The 18,051-nt window shown below is 45.3% G+C and overlaps 1 protein-coding gene and 1 pseudogene across 1 annotated transcript; one reads left to right on the top strand and one right to left on the bottom strand.

The window, feature by feature from the left end:
* Positions 1–605: 605 nt before the first annotated feature.
* LOC139547110 (TBCC domain-containing protein 1-like) lies at positions 606–10,844 on the bottom strand (annotated as a pseudogene).
* Positions 10,845–11,445: 601 nt separating this feature from the next.
* LOC139546700 (dnaJ homolog subfamily B member 11-like) lies at positions 11,446–17,146 on the top strand. The gene is made up of 10 exons (XM_071355395.1): positions 11,446–11,634; positions 12,181–12,337; positions 13,121–13,218; positions 13,480–13,615; positions 13,738–13,880; positions 14,008–14,090; positions 14,173–14,230; positions 14,532–14,643; positions 15,259–15,418; positions 15,856–17,146. Exons 1-10 carry the CDS (start codon positions 11,561–11,563, stop codon positions 15,918–15,920), a joined length of 1,086 nt encoding a protein of 361 aa, XP_071211496.1. The 5' UTR covers positions 11,446–11,560; the 3' UTR covers positions 15,921–17,146.
* Positions 17,147–18,051: the final 905 nt, after the last annotated feature.

The following is an 18,051-nucleotide window of genomic DNA, read 5'->3' as shown; positions in this document are numbered from 1 at the left end:
CCAGAGCCGCCACCGCGGACAGATGCCCACCCAGACCCTCCCCTATAGGTTTAGATTTTGCGGCCTGGAGTCCGCACCTTGGGGGGGGGGGGGGGGGGGGGGGTACTGTCACGCCCTGACCATAGTTTTTTTGTATGTTTCTATGTTTTGTCTGATCAGGGTGCAGGGTGTGATATGAGTGGGCATTCTATGTTGTTTATCTTGTTTGCCTATTTCTATGTGTTTGGCCTGATATGGTTCTCAATCAGAGGCAGGTGTTTGTCGTTGTCTCTGATTGGAAGCTATATTTAGGTAGCCTGTTTTGTATTGTGGGTTGTGGGTTGTGGGTTATTGTTCCTGTGTTTTTTTGTATTTTTCACCGTTCAGGACTGTTTCGTTTCGTTCTCGTGTTTTGTTGTTTTTGTTAGATTATTCGTGTTCATTAAAATGGATAATCATCACGCTGCATTTTGGTCCTCCTCTCTTTCTCCTAATGACGAACGTTACACAGGGTCTCTAAGAAAGTACGCTATTCAACAATAAAAGGCATGTCAAGGCAAAAATGAATAGTTTATTCATGACTAAAGAAAAAAGAGAACTAAACAAAATTGTGCTCTTAGAAAACATTGAAAATAATTTCCGTTGTAACATGTAGGTAGGCCGACATAGTGCAATTTAATTGAAAGGCAAATCAAATAAATTTTTATTTGTCACATTCGCAGAATACAACAGGTGTAGTAGACCTTACCGTGAAATGCTTACTTACAAGCCCTTAACCAACAATGCAGTTCAAGAAATAGAGTTAAGAAAATATATGCTAAATAAACTAAAGTAAAATATAAAATAAAAAGTAACACAATAAGATGACATAACATTAAAGAGGCTATACACAGGGGAAGTCCCTGAGAACTAAACTACAGCAGCAAGGCAGAAGAACAATAAAAGTAAGCCATAGTAACAATAATACAATCTCATCCATCCACACTGGCCGAAGAAGCAAAGCAAATGACTAATAAGGAAGAGAAATACCTGGTTACCTAGCAACATCAGCATTCTCTGGAGCATGATAGGCTTATTTTAATAGTACACAGTAACGGAATATAACTTAATGGCCCATGTAACGGAATATAACTGCTCCCTCAAAGGCATCTTTCTCTTCTCATAACACTAATGTGTTCTGCCATCTTCTTCGAGGTGGCTATTATAGTTTACAGACCAAAGTCCCATCTGAGGGAGGTACTAGCCTGGTCCCAGATCGGTTTGTGCTCTTGCCAACCCCCTTGCCAAAGTCAAACATTTTGAAGCAGTTTGGCATGACAATGAGTGATAAGGAGTTGACATGACAGCACAAACAGATTGGCACTCAGGTGCTAAAGGTATTACATTCCTTGGAATTTGGCACAGGCCTTTAAATTCACCACACCCTCTCTCCTATGCTACCAGAAAATATATATTAACAACTTAATATCATATCATATGTATACATTAATACATCTTTCCCCTATACTGGACAAGGTCAATCTCTGAATTGAACAGACAGTTAAATGATTCCCTATTATTTAATTGGTACAGTACACACAACAGAAGAACCAGACTCTAGGCAGATCTAACCTGAGTGGCTAACAATAGGTACCCTGTAGTCGTACCCCAAGTACTCTAGGACCACTGCCTGTGTCCTGATTCTCTACCATCCCCACCATTGGTAAATCCATGAGAGTGAGTGTGCAAGGGTAGAGAATCTGGATGCACCAGTCTCAACTAGATGAAGGAATGCAGCAGTGGGAGGGCTATACAGCATACAGGGGACTAGAACAGAGCCAGAGGTGTATACCAGGCCACCCTTCTGCAGTCTAGTGATCCTCAGATCAGATCCAGGCCTGCCTGGAACTGTGGACAGCATGCAAACAAAGGGCTTAGTGCTACCAGTGGCTGTGAAGCAAACAGCTGACTGTGGCAAAAGCTTCTTTGTATGGGGATCTCCATCAACAAGAACCCAAAAAGTCAGCAAGGCAAAAGGTGTCCTCCCCACTGTCCGTCTAGATGTCCCTTCCTGCCTGGTGTCATTTGGCCTGGCCTCCAGGCTGTCGCTGTCCGAGGGGTCCTGGGAAGTAATGCAGGGGGGGGGGGGGGGATAAGGCTGTCCAGCCCATGCCTGTGTCCCGACTCCAACAGCCACTCATGGAACTTCTGCTCCACCAGGGCCTGGAACTGACACCACCGCTCTCTGAAAACAGACAACTTACTACAGGAACAAGACTCAAACATTAGCAGACAACCAGAGTTCACTTTAAATGTGCACTTGGGCCCCTCCATTAGCTCCCCATTAAATCATTGCATTTATTTGTAAATCATATTAGTGAAGGCAACTGGGTCACTTGTTATGTAAATTAAGCGACACAGTACAGTCACAGACTTTTCGAGTGACTGCATTATATTCACATTGATCCTGGAAACTGGAAAGCACTTCATATTTCCATTCACTGAGCGCTGGTCAAATTGCTGATAAATCTAAGCGGTAGATTGGCTGACTGGTAGTGGCTGTGTCTGCTCTGTCACTCACTTGTTCTGGTGGGCATCCTTCACCGTCTTCTGCCAGTCCTGTACACTCTTCTCCCTCTCCTCATGGGCCTTCTGGTACCTCGATGGCAGTCCACCTGGCACCTCACACATGTCCCCCTCCAATTCTAAAAACTCAGCGGCCGTCAGGAAGTGGTAGGAGCCAGGGTCTGGGGTGGTGCCCTTCACACCCAGCAGTAAGGGCTGGTCCCAGGCATTTGGCACCACAGCTAAACCCACACTTGCCATGTGATCCTCCAGGGAGGGGTAGTGTGTGGAAGGTCCCTGGGGTGAGAGCAGTGTTCCCGGGGAGGAGTATGGGCTGAGGGCGTGGATGGTACAGTAGGAGGAGGACCCTATGGCCAGCCACAAACACCACCCTGACGTTTAGACTCACTGACCTAAAACACACACACCACTGGGAATGTCATCTCACCTGAGCTAATGGACATTGTTACAGTATAGCAATATTAAAGGAACTGCTACGAAACCAATAACTATTGTACTGATTTTGTTGCTCTCGTTATGTCTAGGGGTCTTAAGCCCAGCTAAATGGTTTGTAACCTGATTTGATGTGTGCATAAACGTGGGAAGTATGTGTGTGCGACTAGGTGTTAAATGTACTTACCCAGGAGACAGCCACCTTACCTTTGTTCCAGGGCCAGCTCCTTCTTGACCTCTTGGTAGGCCATTCCAATCAGATTATTATTTGTTCAGATGATGAATCATAAATATGTACAAAAAGGAAAATACAAAAACGCATTCCCAACTAAAGAGATAAACTAACACCATGAAACAAACAAAGGCCGGCTGAGAGGCTTCTGGCCTCCTGTCCCCTGGACTGACAAGCAATCTTGATCGCTCGCCCCTAAGGAATTATCAAGGCTTCCTGGCAGAACAGAGCCCTTGACTCGGTTGGTGCTGCTACTTGGGGATGGCGTGTGGAAGTGTATCATGGTAGTGTTTGTCTATGTCCTAACACTAACCTTCCCCCCATATCATAACAGAACATTTCACCACTACTTCATAAATTATTTACTATGTTAACTACAGTAAAACTCTAGTCACCAACACTGTGTGATGGACTGAATGATGGCTGAGATGAAAATCATCAAAGTCATCAGTCAAAAGTAGAAATGATATAAATAACAAACCATAAACACTACTACCGTCTCTATTGAAGCTGATCTGTTGTGGTTGTTAAGTGGGTCAGGCTATAGGGTTTCCGTAACCTGACCTGAGTGGAGAGAGCAGGTAGATTAACGCTTCCATCACACTGACAGACTCATTGTGCAAAATAGGATGCAGCATTATCTGGATATGTATGCAACAAAAGTTCAACATTCACCTTCTGCTACCATTTCTGTCAAGCCATCCAGGCATACAGTTTGACGCATACGTTCGATAAATCCAACGTATGCACCACACCGAACGCACTGCAACTGCCTCTGCAATGCAATGCTGCAAGGCAAACGCAGCGTTTCATTGGAAATGAATGTGATTCTGGTGTACCAAAATGCAATGACGCTGTCGGTGTGTTCGAAGCATAAGGCATCACTGCAACAGTGTATTTTGACGTTAGCTACTGCTAGCTTGTCTGACTCCATGGCCAGGATCTGTCTGAACACTGTGACATTAGTACCATCTTGCTGCCTGGGGGGGCAATGTGGGTGTTCCGGGCGATCTTAGCTCTCTTCATAGCGCCCTCCACTGGAGGACAGGAGAACAGAAGTACGGTCAGTCACAGACACACAGCCATGCTTCAATCCTGATAGCTCTCTACTTCTCCCACAAAAAAGGTGAGCTATAAAACAGTCACAAGATAACTCACTAACCTCTATAGACATACTAACACGCCTTCTTTGACTGTAACATCTACATCTAAATGAATGATCCACATAAAGGTTTACTTTAGGTGGTAGTAACCTACCTTGCTGAGCCAAGACCAGTGACTTGAGGGGTTGAGGACCAGGGCCTTTCTGAGCCACGCCAGCAGGGGGTGCAGGGAGAAGGAGTAGGTGAGTTTGGAGTATGCTGCCTGGGCCTGGAGAGGGGTTCTGGAGAGCAGCTTGTGGATGGGATTGACTGCCTGTCCGCGGTACACTGAGTCCTCCATCACCAGGCTGAGGCACTGCAAAGAAGAAAAAAGAAAAAGATGACTTTATTGTCCAATGTACACGGATATCTAACAGATACATGCCTTATACTTTATTTCAACCCCTCCGAAAGACACATACACGTTCAGAGGTTGCAGAGTTGAGCAGAGGGTACTGTTCTTACTGAAAAGGAAAACAATTTATTGTAAAAACTATGAAAACATTGGATGTTATGGACCCTTTCACTGTTTTAGGCAAGAATAAAACAACCATTTGGTGTATAAATATAACAATCTTGTAATCCTGCTACCACACTCTTCCTAAAGCTGGCCACACGGCCAAACTGAGTAATCGGGGGAGAAGGGCCTTGGTCAAGGAGGTGACCAAGAACCTGATGGTCACTGACAGAGCTCCAGAGTTCCTCTGTGGAGATGGGAGAACCTTCCAGAAGGACAACCATCTCTGCAGCACTCCACCAATCAGGCCTTTATGTTAGTGGCCAGACGGAAGCCACTCCTCAGTAAAAAGCACACGACAGCCTGCTTGGAGTATGCCAAAAGGTTTTAAACAAGAGTTCACCTATTTCATTGGGGGCTTCTGGTCTTCTTTTCAATATTGCAGTATTAGATGAAAGTGGTATCATAACTAACTAGCTGTTGTAAAAACGGATTTTTAACATTATAGGTAACAGAATGGGCATATGGACCCTTTCATTGGCTGCTTCCCAAATGGCATTTATTTCACTGCCTCTTGCTCCAATGCAAATGTTTGTTGTCTGGCTGTTGTTCCCTCCTGGCGTCCTGGATACTAGGACTTCTGCCTGATGTTCCCATGACAACTGGCAAGCAGAGATGATCTGGCATAGAAATAGAATGAAGCTAACAGCAGTTGCTTGATTTATTTGCTTAGCATTAAGGAGACGTTAGTAGCTAGCTGATACAAAGCAGACTAACGCGTTAGCAGACAGACAAAACACCGTACCACTGTACGAGTTATAATACCCATAAAACCTAGCGGTAAACCCCAGAAATGGTTCCAATCGTTTTCCACCATTCATTTTTCCATAGGGGATTTTATAACTACTTAATATAAGGTCTGTGTTTTGTGTAGGCTTACCCTGGCATGATGTTTTAATAACATTTACATTTACATTTAAGTCATTTAGCAGACGCTCTTATCCAGAGCGACTTACAAATTGGTGCATTCACCTTATGACATCCAGTGGAACAGCCACTTTACAATAGTGCATCTAAATCTTTTAAGGGGGGGGGGGGGGGGGGTGAGAAGGATTACTTTATCCTATCCTAGGTATTCCTTAAAGAGGTGGGGTTTCAGGTGTCTCCGGAAGGTGGTGATTGACTCCGCTGTCCTGGCGTCGTGAGGGAGTTTGTTCCACCATTGGGGGGCCAGAGCAGCGAACAGTTTTGACTGGGCTGAGCGGGAACTGTACTTCCTCAGTGGTAGGGAGGCGAGCAGGCCAGAGGTGGATGAACGCAGTGCCCTTGTTTGGGTGTAGGGCCTGATCAGAGCCTGGAGGTACTGAGGTGCCGTTCCCCTCACAGCTCCGTAGGCAAGCACCGTGGTCTTGTAGCGGATGCGAGCTTCAACTGGAAGCCAGTGGAGAGAGCGGAGGAGCGGGGTGACGTGAGAGAACTTGGGAAGGATGAACACCAGACGGGCTGCGGCGTTCTGGATGAGTTGTAGGGGTTTAATGGCACAGGCAGGGAGCCCAGCCAACAGCGAGTTGCAGTAATCCAGACGGGAGATGACAAGTGCCTGGATTAGGACCTGCGCCGCTTCCTGTGTGAGGCAGGGTCGTACTCTGCGGATGTTGTAGAGCATGAACCTACAGGAACGGGCCACCGCCTTGATGTTAGTTGAGAACGACAGGGTGTTGTCCAGGATCACGCCAAGGTTCTTAGCGCTCTGGGAGGAGGACACAATGGAGTTGTCAACCGTGATGGCGAGATCATGGAACGGGCAGTCCTTCCCCGGGAGGAAGAGCAGCTCCGTCTTGCCGAGGTTCAGCTTGAGGTGGTGATCCGTCATCCACATTGATATGTCTGCCAGACATGCAGAGATGCGATTCGCCACCTGGTCATCAGAAGGGGGAAAGGAGAAGATTAGTTGTGTGTCGTCTGCATAGCAATGATAGGAGAGACCATGTGAGGTTATGACAGAGCCAAGTGACTTGGTGTATAGCGAGAATAGGAGAGGGCCTAGAACAGAGCCCTGGGGGACACCAGTGGTGAGAGCACGTGGTGAGGAGACAGATTCTCGCCACGCCACCTGGTAGGAGCGACCTGTCAGGTAGGACGCAATCCAAGCGTGGGCCGCGCCGGAGATGCCCAACTCGGAGAGGGTGGAGAGGAGGATCTGATGGTTCACAGTATCGAAGGCAGCCGATAGGTCTAGAAGGATGAGAGCAGAGGAGAGAGAGTTAGCTTTAGCAGTGCGGAGCGCCTCCGTGATACAGAGAAGAGCAGTCTCAGTTGAATGACTAGTCTTGAAACCTGACTGATTTGGATCAAGAAGGTCATTCTGAGAGAGATAGCGGGAGAGCTGGCCAAGGACGGCACGTTCAAGAGTTTTGGAGAGAAAAGAAAGAAGGGATACAGGTCTGTAGTTGAAACTAAAAAGGCTATAATATTTACTAATATTTAATAATAACTGTGCAAATCTCTACCGGACAAGGTAACTTTTATCAGTTTTATCTGTAATTAACCCCCAAAAAATTAAATGTTAATTAGCTGCTAATGTAGCTATCATACAGAACTACACTTCCTGTCGCAAGCTTTGAGTCATCACTCAAGGCACAGGGTAGGAAAAACCTCCACATTTCTCCATACAAACTCCCATCAACAAGTAGCAAGTAACCTAACAAGTAAATATTATAGCCTTTTTAGTTTCTTGTGTGAATAATTGATAGTGTATTTCTCATGTGTATAATTTTTGGGGGGCATTATTCAAGTTACCTAGCTAGCTACCTGGCATTTTTAAATGAATAGAATTTTGCATGCCCCAGGTGCCCTTGTTCTTTAAACAATGTCCAGTACAGACAGGAGGGTAGCGGTTGTTCTGACTCAGGTTCAAGGAGATGTGCTATTCCACTGAACATGCCCCGGAAACGGTTCCTTAGCCACTGAAGTTCCTCCTCTGTGGGCTCTCGAGACAGAGGGTTGTAGTCTTCGGCTGGGTATAGGTCCTCCACTGACTGCACATTGTTGGGCATTGCTGGCTTCCTCCACTGGCATTCCACATCTGTACGGCCGATATTGTGAACCCGCCAAAATAGGCTGCATGGCTATACTTATGAGCTCCACAGAGGCATTCACATGTGGTGTGATCATAACAACATACAGGAACTCAAGTCCTTCTGTTCACCTGACTTAGAATTCCTCACAATCAAATGTCGACCGCATTATCTACCAAGAGAATTCTCTTCGATTATAATCACAGCCGCATATATTCCCCCCCAAGCAGACACATCGATGGCCCTGAACAAACTTTATTTGACTCTATGTAAACTGAAAACCACATATCCTGAGGCTGCATTCATTGTAGCTGGGGATTTTAACAAGGCTAATCTGAAAACAAGACTCCCTAAATTCTATCAGCATATCGATTGTGCTACCAGGGCTGGTAAAACCCTGGATCATTGTTATTCTAACTTCCGCGACGCATATAAGGCCCTCATCCGCCCTCCTTTCGGAAAAGCTGACCACGACTCCATTTTGTTGCTTCCAGCCTATAGACAGAAACTAAAACAGGAAGCTCCCGCTCTCAGGTCTGTTCAACGCTGGTCCGACCAATCTGATTCCACGCTTCAAGATTGCTTCGATCACGTGGATTGGGATATGTTCCGCATTGCGTCAAACAACAACATTGTCGAATACGCTGATTCGGTGAGCGAGTTCATTAGCAAGTGCATTGGCGATGTCGTACCCACAGCAACTATTAAAACATTCCCCAACCAGAAACCGTGGATTGATGGCAGCATTCGCGTGAAACTGAAAGCGCAAAGCACTGCTTTTAACCAGGGCAAGGTGACCGGAAACATGACCGAATACAAACAGTGTAGCTATTCCCTCCGCAAGGCAATCAAACAAGCTAAGCGTCAGTATAGAGACAAAGTAGAGTCGCAATTCAACGGCTCAGACACAAGAGGTATGTGGCAGGGTCTACAGTCAATCACGGATTACAAAAAGAAAACCAGCCGCGTCGCGGACCAGGATGTCTTGCTCCAAGACAGACTAAATAACTTTTTTGCTCGCTTTGAGGACAATACAGTGCCACTGACACGGCCCGCTACCAAAACCTGCGGGCTCTCCTTCACTGCAGCCGAGGTGAGTAAAACATTTAAACGTGTTAACCCTTGCAAGGCTGCAGGCCCAGACTGCATTCCCAGCCGTGTCCTCAGAGCATGCGCAGACCAGCTGGCTGGTGTGTTTACGGACATATTCAATCAATCCTTATCCCAGTCTGCTGTTCCCACATGCTTCAAGAGGGCCACCATTGTTCCTGTTCCCAAGAAAGCTAAGGTAACTGAGCTAAACGACTACCGCCCCGTAGCACTCACTTCCGTCATCATGAAGTGCTTTGAGAGACTAGTCAAGGACCATATCACCTCCACCCTACCTGACACCCTAGACCCACTCCAATTTCCTTACCGACCCAATAGGTCCACAGACGACGCAATCGCAACCACACTGCACACTGCCCTAACCCATCTGGACAAGAGGAATACCTATGTGAGAATGCTGTTCATCGACTACAGCTCAGCATTTAACACCATAGTAAAATCCAAACTCGTCATCAAGCCCTGGGTCTCGACCCCGCCCTGTGCAACTGGGTACTGGACTTCCTGACGGGCCGCCACCAGGTGGTGAGGGTAGGTAACAACATCTCCACCCCGCTGATCCTCAACACTGGGGCCCCACAAGGGTGCGTTCTGAGCCCTCTCCTGTACTCCCTGTTCACCCACGACTGCGTGGCCATGCACGCCTCCAACTCAATCATCAAGTTTGCGGATGACACTACAGTGGTAGGCTTGATTACCAACAACGACGAGACAGCCTACAGGGAGGAGGTGAGGGCCCTCGGAGTGTGGTGTCAGGAAAATAACCTCACACTCAACGTCAACAAAACAAAGGAGATGATCATGGACTTCAGGAAACAGCAGAGGGAGCACCCCCCTATCCACATCGACGGGACAGTAGTGGAGAGGGTAGAAAGTTTTAAGTTCCTCGGCGTACACATCATGGACAAACTGAATTGGTCCACCCACACAGACAGCGTGGTGAAGAAGGTGCAGCAGCGCCTCTTCAACCTCAAGAGGCTGAAGAAATGTGGCTTGTCACCAGGAGAGGTTGGAGTCTGTTTGATTGTGGAGAGGTTGGAGTCTGTTTGATTGAGTGTGTGGACAGGTGTCTTTTATACAGGTAACGAGTTCAAACAGGTGGAGTTACTACAGGTAATGAGTGGAGAACAGGAGGGCTTCTTAAAGAAAAACTAACAGGTCTGTGAGAGCCGGAATTCTTACTGGTTGGTAGGTATTCAAATACTTATGTCATGCAATAAAATGCAAATGAATTACTTAAAAATCAAACAATGTGAAACCATGTGCTAGCTAACTTGTTAGTTTGCGACATCGTGTGTTAGTTAACTAGCTAGCATTTCCGCCTGCTGTGTACCGGAGAAAACCGTGCCCAACAGGCGGGGGGCGGAGGACACTGTCTACCGGTTGTCCCCGACTCTCACTAGCACAGCAGACGGGAGGCTAGGGCGACAGTGTGCTAGCTAACTAGTTAACTGTGTCGCCCCCGCCTGCGGTGTACCGATTGCCGTCATTAATAGCACTGCGGGAAAACAGTGCCTGACAGGCGGGGGCGAAAGACAGTCTACCGGTGTACGGCTAGCTAGCTACTAGCTAGTGCTTTAACGCCCCCTACTGACCCCAGGATCACTCCTGCCTGTCCTAATTAAAACATTTACCAATAGAAGTATAAAGAGTGGTTCCTGCAGATGCTGGAATGCCCACCAGTGGAGGCAGCTGAGGGAAGAATGGCTTGTAATAATGGCCGGAACAGAGCAAATGGAATGGAAACCATGTGTTTGACGTATTTGATACCATTCCACTGATCCCGCTCCAGTCATTACCATGAGCCCGTTCTTCCCAATTAAGGTGCCACCAACCTCCTGTGATGCCCACATGCAGGAATTGCAGGCTGCAATTGCACCCTTCTTTCTCAATCAGACAGAAAGGGAGAATATTTTACGATTTTTGGGGATATTGCTGAAAACCGATGCACATCCTACATTCATCCACTAAAAAGGGTATTGCAAAGATATAGCAAAAGTTTACACAGGCTTTTGTTGCTGTAGCTAAAAGCCAATTTATGCTCGATCAGAAATGTGGCCAGAGACTGTATGGAGGGTGTGACGGAATTGCAGAGCGTCTGGATGCATGCAGAGGCCTAATTGAGCTCTGTACCGCATCGCCTTGCGCCTCCCAAATATTGTAACAATGTGGGGGGCTCAATAACAATGCGGAGGGGTCCATATAGTGCCGTATAGCTCCGCATTGTCATTATTGGTTGACGATAGATGGGGGCGGGAGGTCCTGTATAAACAGAACCTCACTTCCTTGATAACTTCCTCCACAACATCTCTGCGTTGCTCTACGAAGCGCAGGAAGTACAGTATGAATGCCCAGAGACCGTAACACCGTAAATGCTGCATGGCCAATGCAGACAGCAGATTGACCATGCAGCGCCTTTAAGGGTGGGCGGGCTTTAGGATGAGAGGCGGGACTTCTGGATTTCACGTGGGCGGTTCTGATTTGACAGAAGGAAGAGAACTAGTGACAGAAGGAAGCCAACATCAAAAAGCCGGGTTGTTCTGTTGGTTTCTTGAAGAAACTGGGATCTATGGCCGTTAAAGGGATGAATTTGTGCAGTGTTTGCTGTCTTGTCCTGTATTTTGTTGCGGCAGTGCTTGCAGGGTAAGTACATGTTTCTATATTATTCGTACACACAGCTTCTGCAACGGTTAAACGCGGTGTCGCTAACTGGTACACATGTTTCATTGTGATTGGTCTACACTTTTGAACCCCATTCTCCATGTGTAATAGGGCTAGTTCGCTACTAGCTGGAGGGGGAAAATAAGCAATCTCAACAACACTAAATAAATAATTGTCCGATCGGGTAGTCAACATCACCCTTGCCTGATTCTTAGTTTCCAGTATCGTGTATCGGCTGAGTCATACTATTAAAGGGAATGAATGCCATCTCAGGGAAGAGTGGGCTAGCTTTCCCGCTGGCTTTGTACTCTCAAATGAGTTCTTGATATCAATCTGAATCACTCTGGGTGATCCCCATTTTCGATTTTTTTTTAACTAAATAAATACAAGACACAAGCTAAGATTATTATATATAAACGACACGTTTGTGAACCCTACTCCACCTGTCCCTATCATGAAAGGGAAAATACTGTATCTACAAGTGTCTCTGTAACTAAATTCCCCTCGCATTTTCACCTTTCTCTACAGGCGAAATTTCTACAAGATCTTGGGGGTGAGCAAGTCGGCATCTGTGAGGGACATCAAGAAGGCTTACAGAAAGCTGGCTCTCCAGCTTCACCCTGACAGAAACCCCGATGACCCTACTGCTGCTGACAAATTCGCAGACCTGGGGTCAGCCTATGAGGTAGGAAATGACCCACTGTGTTTGCCTGTATCTTATATAACTTATCTGCCAATGCGTTGAATGGTCCTTTTTGTTTTACCAGTATAATAATGGTGTCTGATTTGTGGCTTCAGAAACAATGCTCATGTCATTAAGATATTTTAACAAATATGAACGGCAACTTTGTTGAGTTTTATGTGATAACGCTAGCGTTTTATTGCTTCTCTCCCAATAACCTTTTAATAATTCAAATTTAAGCAGGGTGTATATTAGGGTTTTCGTTATTTAATTTGCTGAAGCGCTCGAGGCACCGATACAAAAGTATTTTGTAGGAAACTGAAGCAACCTATTTGGTTGTTGTTGGTAACCTAACGTAGCAGGCGTAAAAAGACGCCTGAGCGGGTAAGGTAAGTTAGGTTGAAAATACTGTATCACTTAACCACGGCGAGTGTCGATGGAAACGACAAGCCTTTTGATTGGCCAAGAAGACCGTGTGGCTGCCTCTGATTGGCTCATATTGTGGTCCGCTTGCTCTCATGAAAACACGACGTGGAGCACGCGGACCTGCTCAGTGACAGCTTCTATGATTTGCACCAATGGCATCATGAGTGACCACTAATCCGATAACAAAATTGAAAGGGTTCAAATTAGGACAATTGCATGATGAGCTATTTAGGTGTTTTTTATGTGATATTAAGAGTTTGCAATTAAAGTTTATACAGTGTTGCAAATTCACACATTCAATGAAACCCTTTATTTTGTGACTTAAGTGAGATTTAGTCCCTGGTGTTGTGCTGTTTGTAGGTGCTTTCAGATGATGAGAAGAGGAAGCAGTATGATGCATACGGAGAGGATGGTCTGAAAGAGGGTCACCATGGTTCTCACAATGATATCTTCTCCAGGTAGGTTGACCTAATAGTAGGTTTACCTAATTACCATAATATACTGTACGGAGTCACACATTAATACATATACCTGTGCTTAACAATATCTAATGAGCGTTCCATTCATTTATACTACTAGGCACTAGTGTGTTGTAAAATAATGACATCTGTATTCCAATTACAAGCCATACCCAATTGTAGGCCTAAGCATGTGAGGTTTTAAGAATCAAAGAATGCCTTTGGCATCACTGTTCTCTCACAAACCATCACCTCTTACAGTTTCTTTGGGGACTTTGGCTTCATGTTCGGAGGAAACAGGCAAGGACAACAGGACAGGAACATTCCCAGAGGAAATGACATAGTACTAGACCTGGAGGTCACACTCGAAGAAGTGTACTCTGGGAACTTTGTAGAGGTACTATTAATCACTGATGGTGGTCTGTGATATATTGTATAGGATTGGTGTGCTTCACCAGTCCTACCCTAGTCCAACACATACCTACCACTCTCATCATATCATCTATATGCACCGCCCAGGTTGTGCGCAACAAGCCTGTAGCCAAAGAGGCCCCTGGGAAAAGGAAATGCAACTGCAGACAGGAAATGAGGACGACGCAGCTCGGACCTGGACGCTTCCAGATGACACAGGAAGTAGTGTGTGACGAGTGCCCCAATATAAAGTGAGTCACTGTCCTATTGGCTGAGACTGATAACGCAGGAGACAATGGTGTCTTTCTTTACATGCTCAGTAATAAAGATAATAGTTTCATAATAATGGTTAGGATTTGTCTCTCTCAATGATCCCAGGCTGGTGAATGAGGAGAGAACTTTGGAGGTGGAGATTGAACAGGGAGTGAGAGATGAGATGGAGTACCCTTTCATTGGAGAAGGTAAGCTACTTACTCAACCATCAGGATAACATGGGTAAACAAGGGTAAAGTCATTGTATATAAATAATAATATATTTTACAGGTGAACCTCACATCGACGGAGAGCCAGGGGATCTACGCTTCCGCATCAAAGTTATGAAGTAAGAGCAGCATGCATTTCCTTATTTCAGATATTATATAATGATTCTGACGAGGCTGATCTATCCTTGTGAGTCTTATACCTTTTTCAGTAAAGATCAAACTGTCAAGTGAATACATTGATGTTATGTAAATATTTTTGGAATGTACTCTACTCGCGTTGTCTGTGTCTTGGCCCTTCTGTTTTATATTTATTTGTATGCTTGCTTTATGCAAATGCATTCTGTTAGCCTGTTTTTATTGTACAGTAATAATTTGTCAGTTGAAGCTGTTTTATTGAACAATGATTGTATGTGCTTCCAGACATCCAGTGTTTGAGCGTCGAGGAGATGACCTGTACACTAACGTCACAATCTCCCTGGTAGAGGCTCTGGTTGGCTTTGAGATGGACATCACACACCTCGATGGACATACGGTGTGTAAAGGCTCCTACACATCTATCCAACTACAGCCTACTAACTATCAGTGTTGCATTGGGTAGTTTTCCCCCAACTCAGGCCAACTGTCTGTGGCCGATTCTACATGTTTAATCAGGACCAAAAACAAGATTCCCAGTGGAGACAAATAAAATAAATTCTTGAACTAGGCAAGTCGGTTGAACACATTCTTTATTTACAATGACAGCCAAACCCGGACGACGCAGGGCCAATTGTGCGCCGCCCTATAGTACTCCCAATCACGTCCGGTTGTGATACAGCTTGGATTCGACCCAGGGTGTCTGTAGTGATGCCTCTAGCACTGAGATGCTGTGCCTTAGACCGCTGCGCCACTCGGGAATACACATGAACTGTTTTTCCAACATGAATCAAATGTAATGGCTCCCCGACCCAAATTTCCCCGACCCAAAATAAGTTTCCCCGACCCAAATTAAGCTTATTCCTGGACTAAAAATAACTTTCAATTGATATTCTCCATTGAGCATGCTTTCTGTCCAGAGTAGGTTTTATCTGGGTTTGGAATGATTGATCCAAAATTGACACATCTTTTAATCAATAACAACCTCATTGACTTGTGACTGCCCCTGTGGCAGGTTCACATTGAGAGGGACAAGATCACCAAGCCCGGTGCCCGGCTGTGGAAGAAGGGAGAAGGCCTGCCAAATTTTGACAACAACAACATCCGTGGATCTCTCATTGTCTCATTTGACATCGAGTTCCCACAGACACAGCTGGATGACAATCAGAAAGAGGGTAAGGAGGAAGTTGATAAACATGGGGAAAGGGTTTTGTAATGATCTATTAGACTTGAGTTGACATTGATGCTATCAGTAAAAGGTCAACTGCATGTTACATATTAGGTATGGGGTCTTGTTCTTCCATAAAGATGATGCATATCAACAATGTACACAAAGACTGGAGAGGCGCAGGACACGCTCCTGCAAGGCCAGGGGGGGTGGCGGACCACTGAGCTCTAGGGTCCTCGGCTCACACCCCAACATTTTAAATGTGCAAACCATAGGGGACAAAAATACATCACAATAAATCGCCTTAGAGCCTTTGGCTTTATGCCACTGACAAGAAGACAATGAAAGTACTGATTAACTTGTCAGCGATGAATGATTCTGAAACATGTAATAATTATGATCACAATGGTTAGTACTTTAAATTGTGCCTTTTGTTGTTCTCAGGAGTGAGGGGGATTCTGAAACAATCGTCAGTACAGAAGGTTTACAATGGACTACAGGGATACTGACACACCAAAAGACAGTCTGGACTGAGTTCTGTGCCACACAAACAAACACACAAACAAAGGAGTACGCATAGGGGTGTATTTATTTTTTGATTGTTCTCAGAATGGGTTGATTTGTTTTATTTTCTAATATTCTACATTCTGAAAGTGGCTTGATGTTGTTTTTTTGTTTTTTTTAAAGAAGTCCTGGTTATATTTAACGCTGTATTTGTCCTTTTAATTTGCTTGCCCTTGCCCCCAAAATTATTTTACTACCATCTTAATTCCCCCCTCAAATGACAAATTACTTATTTGCTTCAATTTGGAGAGTTTGGATCTTCAAGTCAACATACCTTTTTAATGTCAACTACTGTCATCCAATGTCAACCACTCACATACATCTTGGATCATGAAAGCTCACATTTCCAATGTTAAACCCATCACATCTGACTGAGCTCTAGAAGAGGAGCTTTCCTGGAATCAAAGGACTCTAGAGTCAACAACTTCTCATGGACATCAGCAAGACTGGAATACTATTCCCCTCCCTGTTTTGATAACAGTTGTATGTATGTAGTACTGTACTAGGTCGTTTCATTTAACCTTGAGGGATTTTAACCCCTCCTACACCTTAAACGATTCTGTCATTTAACCCAGTTTCCTTTGTCATATTCCTGTTCAGTAATATCTCAAAACACTTGTAAATAGGATAGAACAAACAACATTTTAGTTTTTTTGCTTTGTTGAATTAGATTGTATGTTTAGATGTATTCTTTGTGGTGTAAGTTCTTGAGTGAGCATTCTGTCTGCTGAAAGAAAGGCCACTTTGAGAGTACTTCTGGAGCTACCTAGATGCCTCCTCGTCAGGGTGGCAAGGATATCATCCTCATCTGGAGACTCCATCTCCAGCTTGCTCTGCCTCCCACCACCATCCACCCCTCTTGCTCTGCCTCCCACCACCATCCACCCCTCTTGCTCTGCCTCTCCTCTCAGACTATGTGTGTGTCTGAAATGGCACACTTTTCCCTAAATAGTGTGTTACTTTTGACCTGCTCCCATAGGGTTCTGATCAGAAGTAGTGCACTTTTAAAGGGCATAGGGTGCCATTTCAGACACAGCCCTGTGTTCTTTGGACTGCTCCTCCTGACTGAAAGAGACTACTGTGAATAATGGGATGTGCTATAGTACAGGAGGGAAAATGTACTTTTCAATTAAAAGTTTATAATAAATAATGACTTGGTCAAATAAACTTACATACAGGTTACTTTATGTTTAAAAAAAATTGGAGTACATTTTCAGTATTCAATTGTCAAGGGTGTGAGATTTTATACTGTGTGTGTACCTACGCTGTCTTACCTGGCTGGAGCATCACTGTCCACCTTATTGACATCTCTATCTTGCACGTCAGTGAAGGGGAGTCGCTGTAGTACCAATGTATGACCAGTAGAGGGCAGCAAGTGTAAAGCATGGCTGCAAAGGGTGTCTGTCTGCTGTCACCACTCCTTCAGGAGGGCCGTAACCTCCCCTGGGCCACTCTCTATCTCTCTAGGCAAGCCCTCTACACATCATAGACACCTTTGTTATGTGACTGCATTAACGTGGTGATTATGGCATTGGCTTTAAGGATGAAGAATTGTTAGTGATCAGGGGATGGTTGTTTGGCTGTTCAACTTCTCTAGCATTGATTATGGTTTTACTGCAGTGATTGTTTAACTTAATTAGTGACATCACAGGGCTGTAGTGGTGTGTGTGTTTGGTCGGTCCGTCCGTCACTATTAACCCCTCTTACTCACTCCTCCACTCTGTATCTTAATCTGACATCTGTGACTGAGCTGGTTCCACTTACTTGACTGTCTGTCGCTGCTCTCCTAAACGCAAGGGGCCGACTGAGTCAGGCTACATCCCAAATGGAACCCTATTCCCTATATAGTGCACTAGTTTTGACAAGGGTCCATAGGGCTCTAGTCAAAGTAGTACACTATGTATAAGGTGCCATTTGGGATGTATAGTCATTCTCAACCGTGTCACTTTGTCTCCATACCAGACCTGCCTCCCTATCCTTCCTCTCTGCCCTTCTTCCCCTCTACTTCGCCTGTGTGGGGGGGACCATGGGCAGAAGGATGTCAGAGAGTCTGCTAGGGTGCGGCAGAGGCTGTCC

Source organism: Salvelinus alpinus, chromosome 20 (assembly GCF_045679555.1).
Source record: "Salvelinus alpinus chromosome 20, SLU_Salpinus.1, whole genome shotgun sequence".
NCBI lineage: Eukaryota > Metazoa > Chordata > Actinopteri > Salmoniformes > Salmonidae > Salvelinus > Salvelinus alpinus.
This window is presented reverse-complemented; position numbering and strand designations above follow the sequence as displayed.

Excerpts from the sequence above, each read along its gene's own strand:
- LOC139546700 (XM_071355395.1), top strand. The coding sequence starts at position 11,561 with ATGGCCGTTAAAGGGATGAATTTGTGCAGTGTTTGCTGTCTTGTCCTG. Across the intron at positions 13,881-14,007 it reads GACGAGTGCCCCAATATAAA|GCTGGTGAATGAGGAGAGAA; the intron begins GTGAGTCACTGT and ends CAATGATCCCAG. Across the intron at positions 14,091-14,172 it reads GTACCCTTTCATTGGAGAAG|GTGAACCTCACATCGACGGA; the intron begins GTAAGCTACTTA and ends TATATTTTACAG.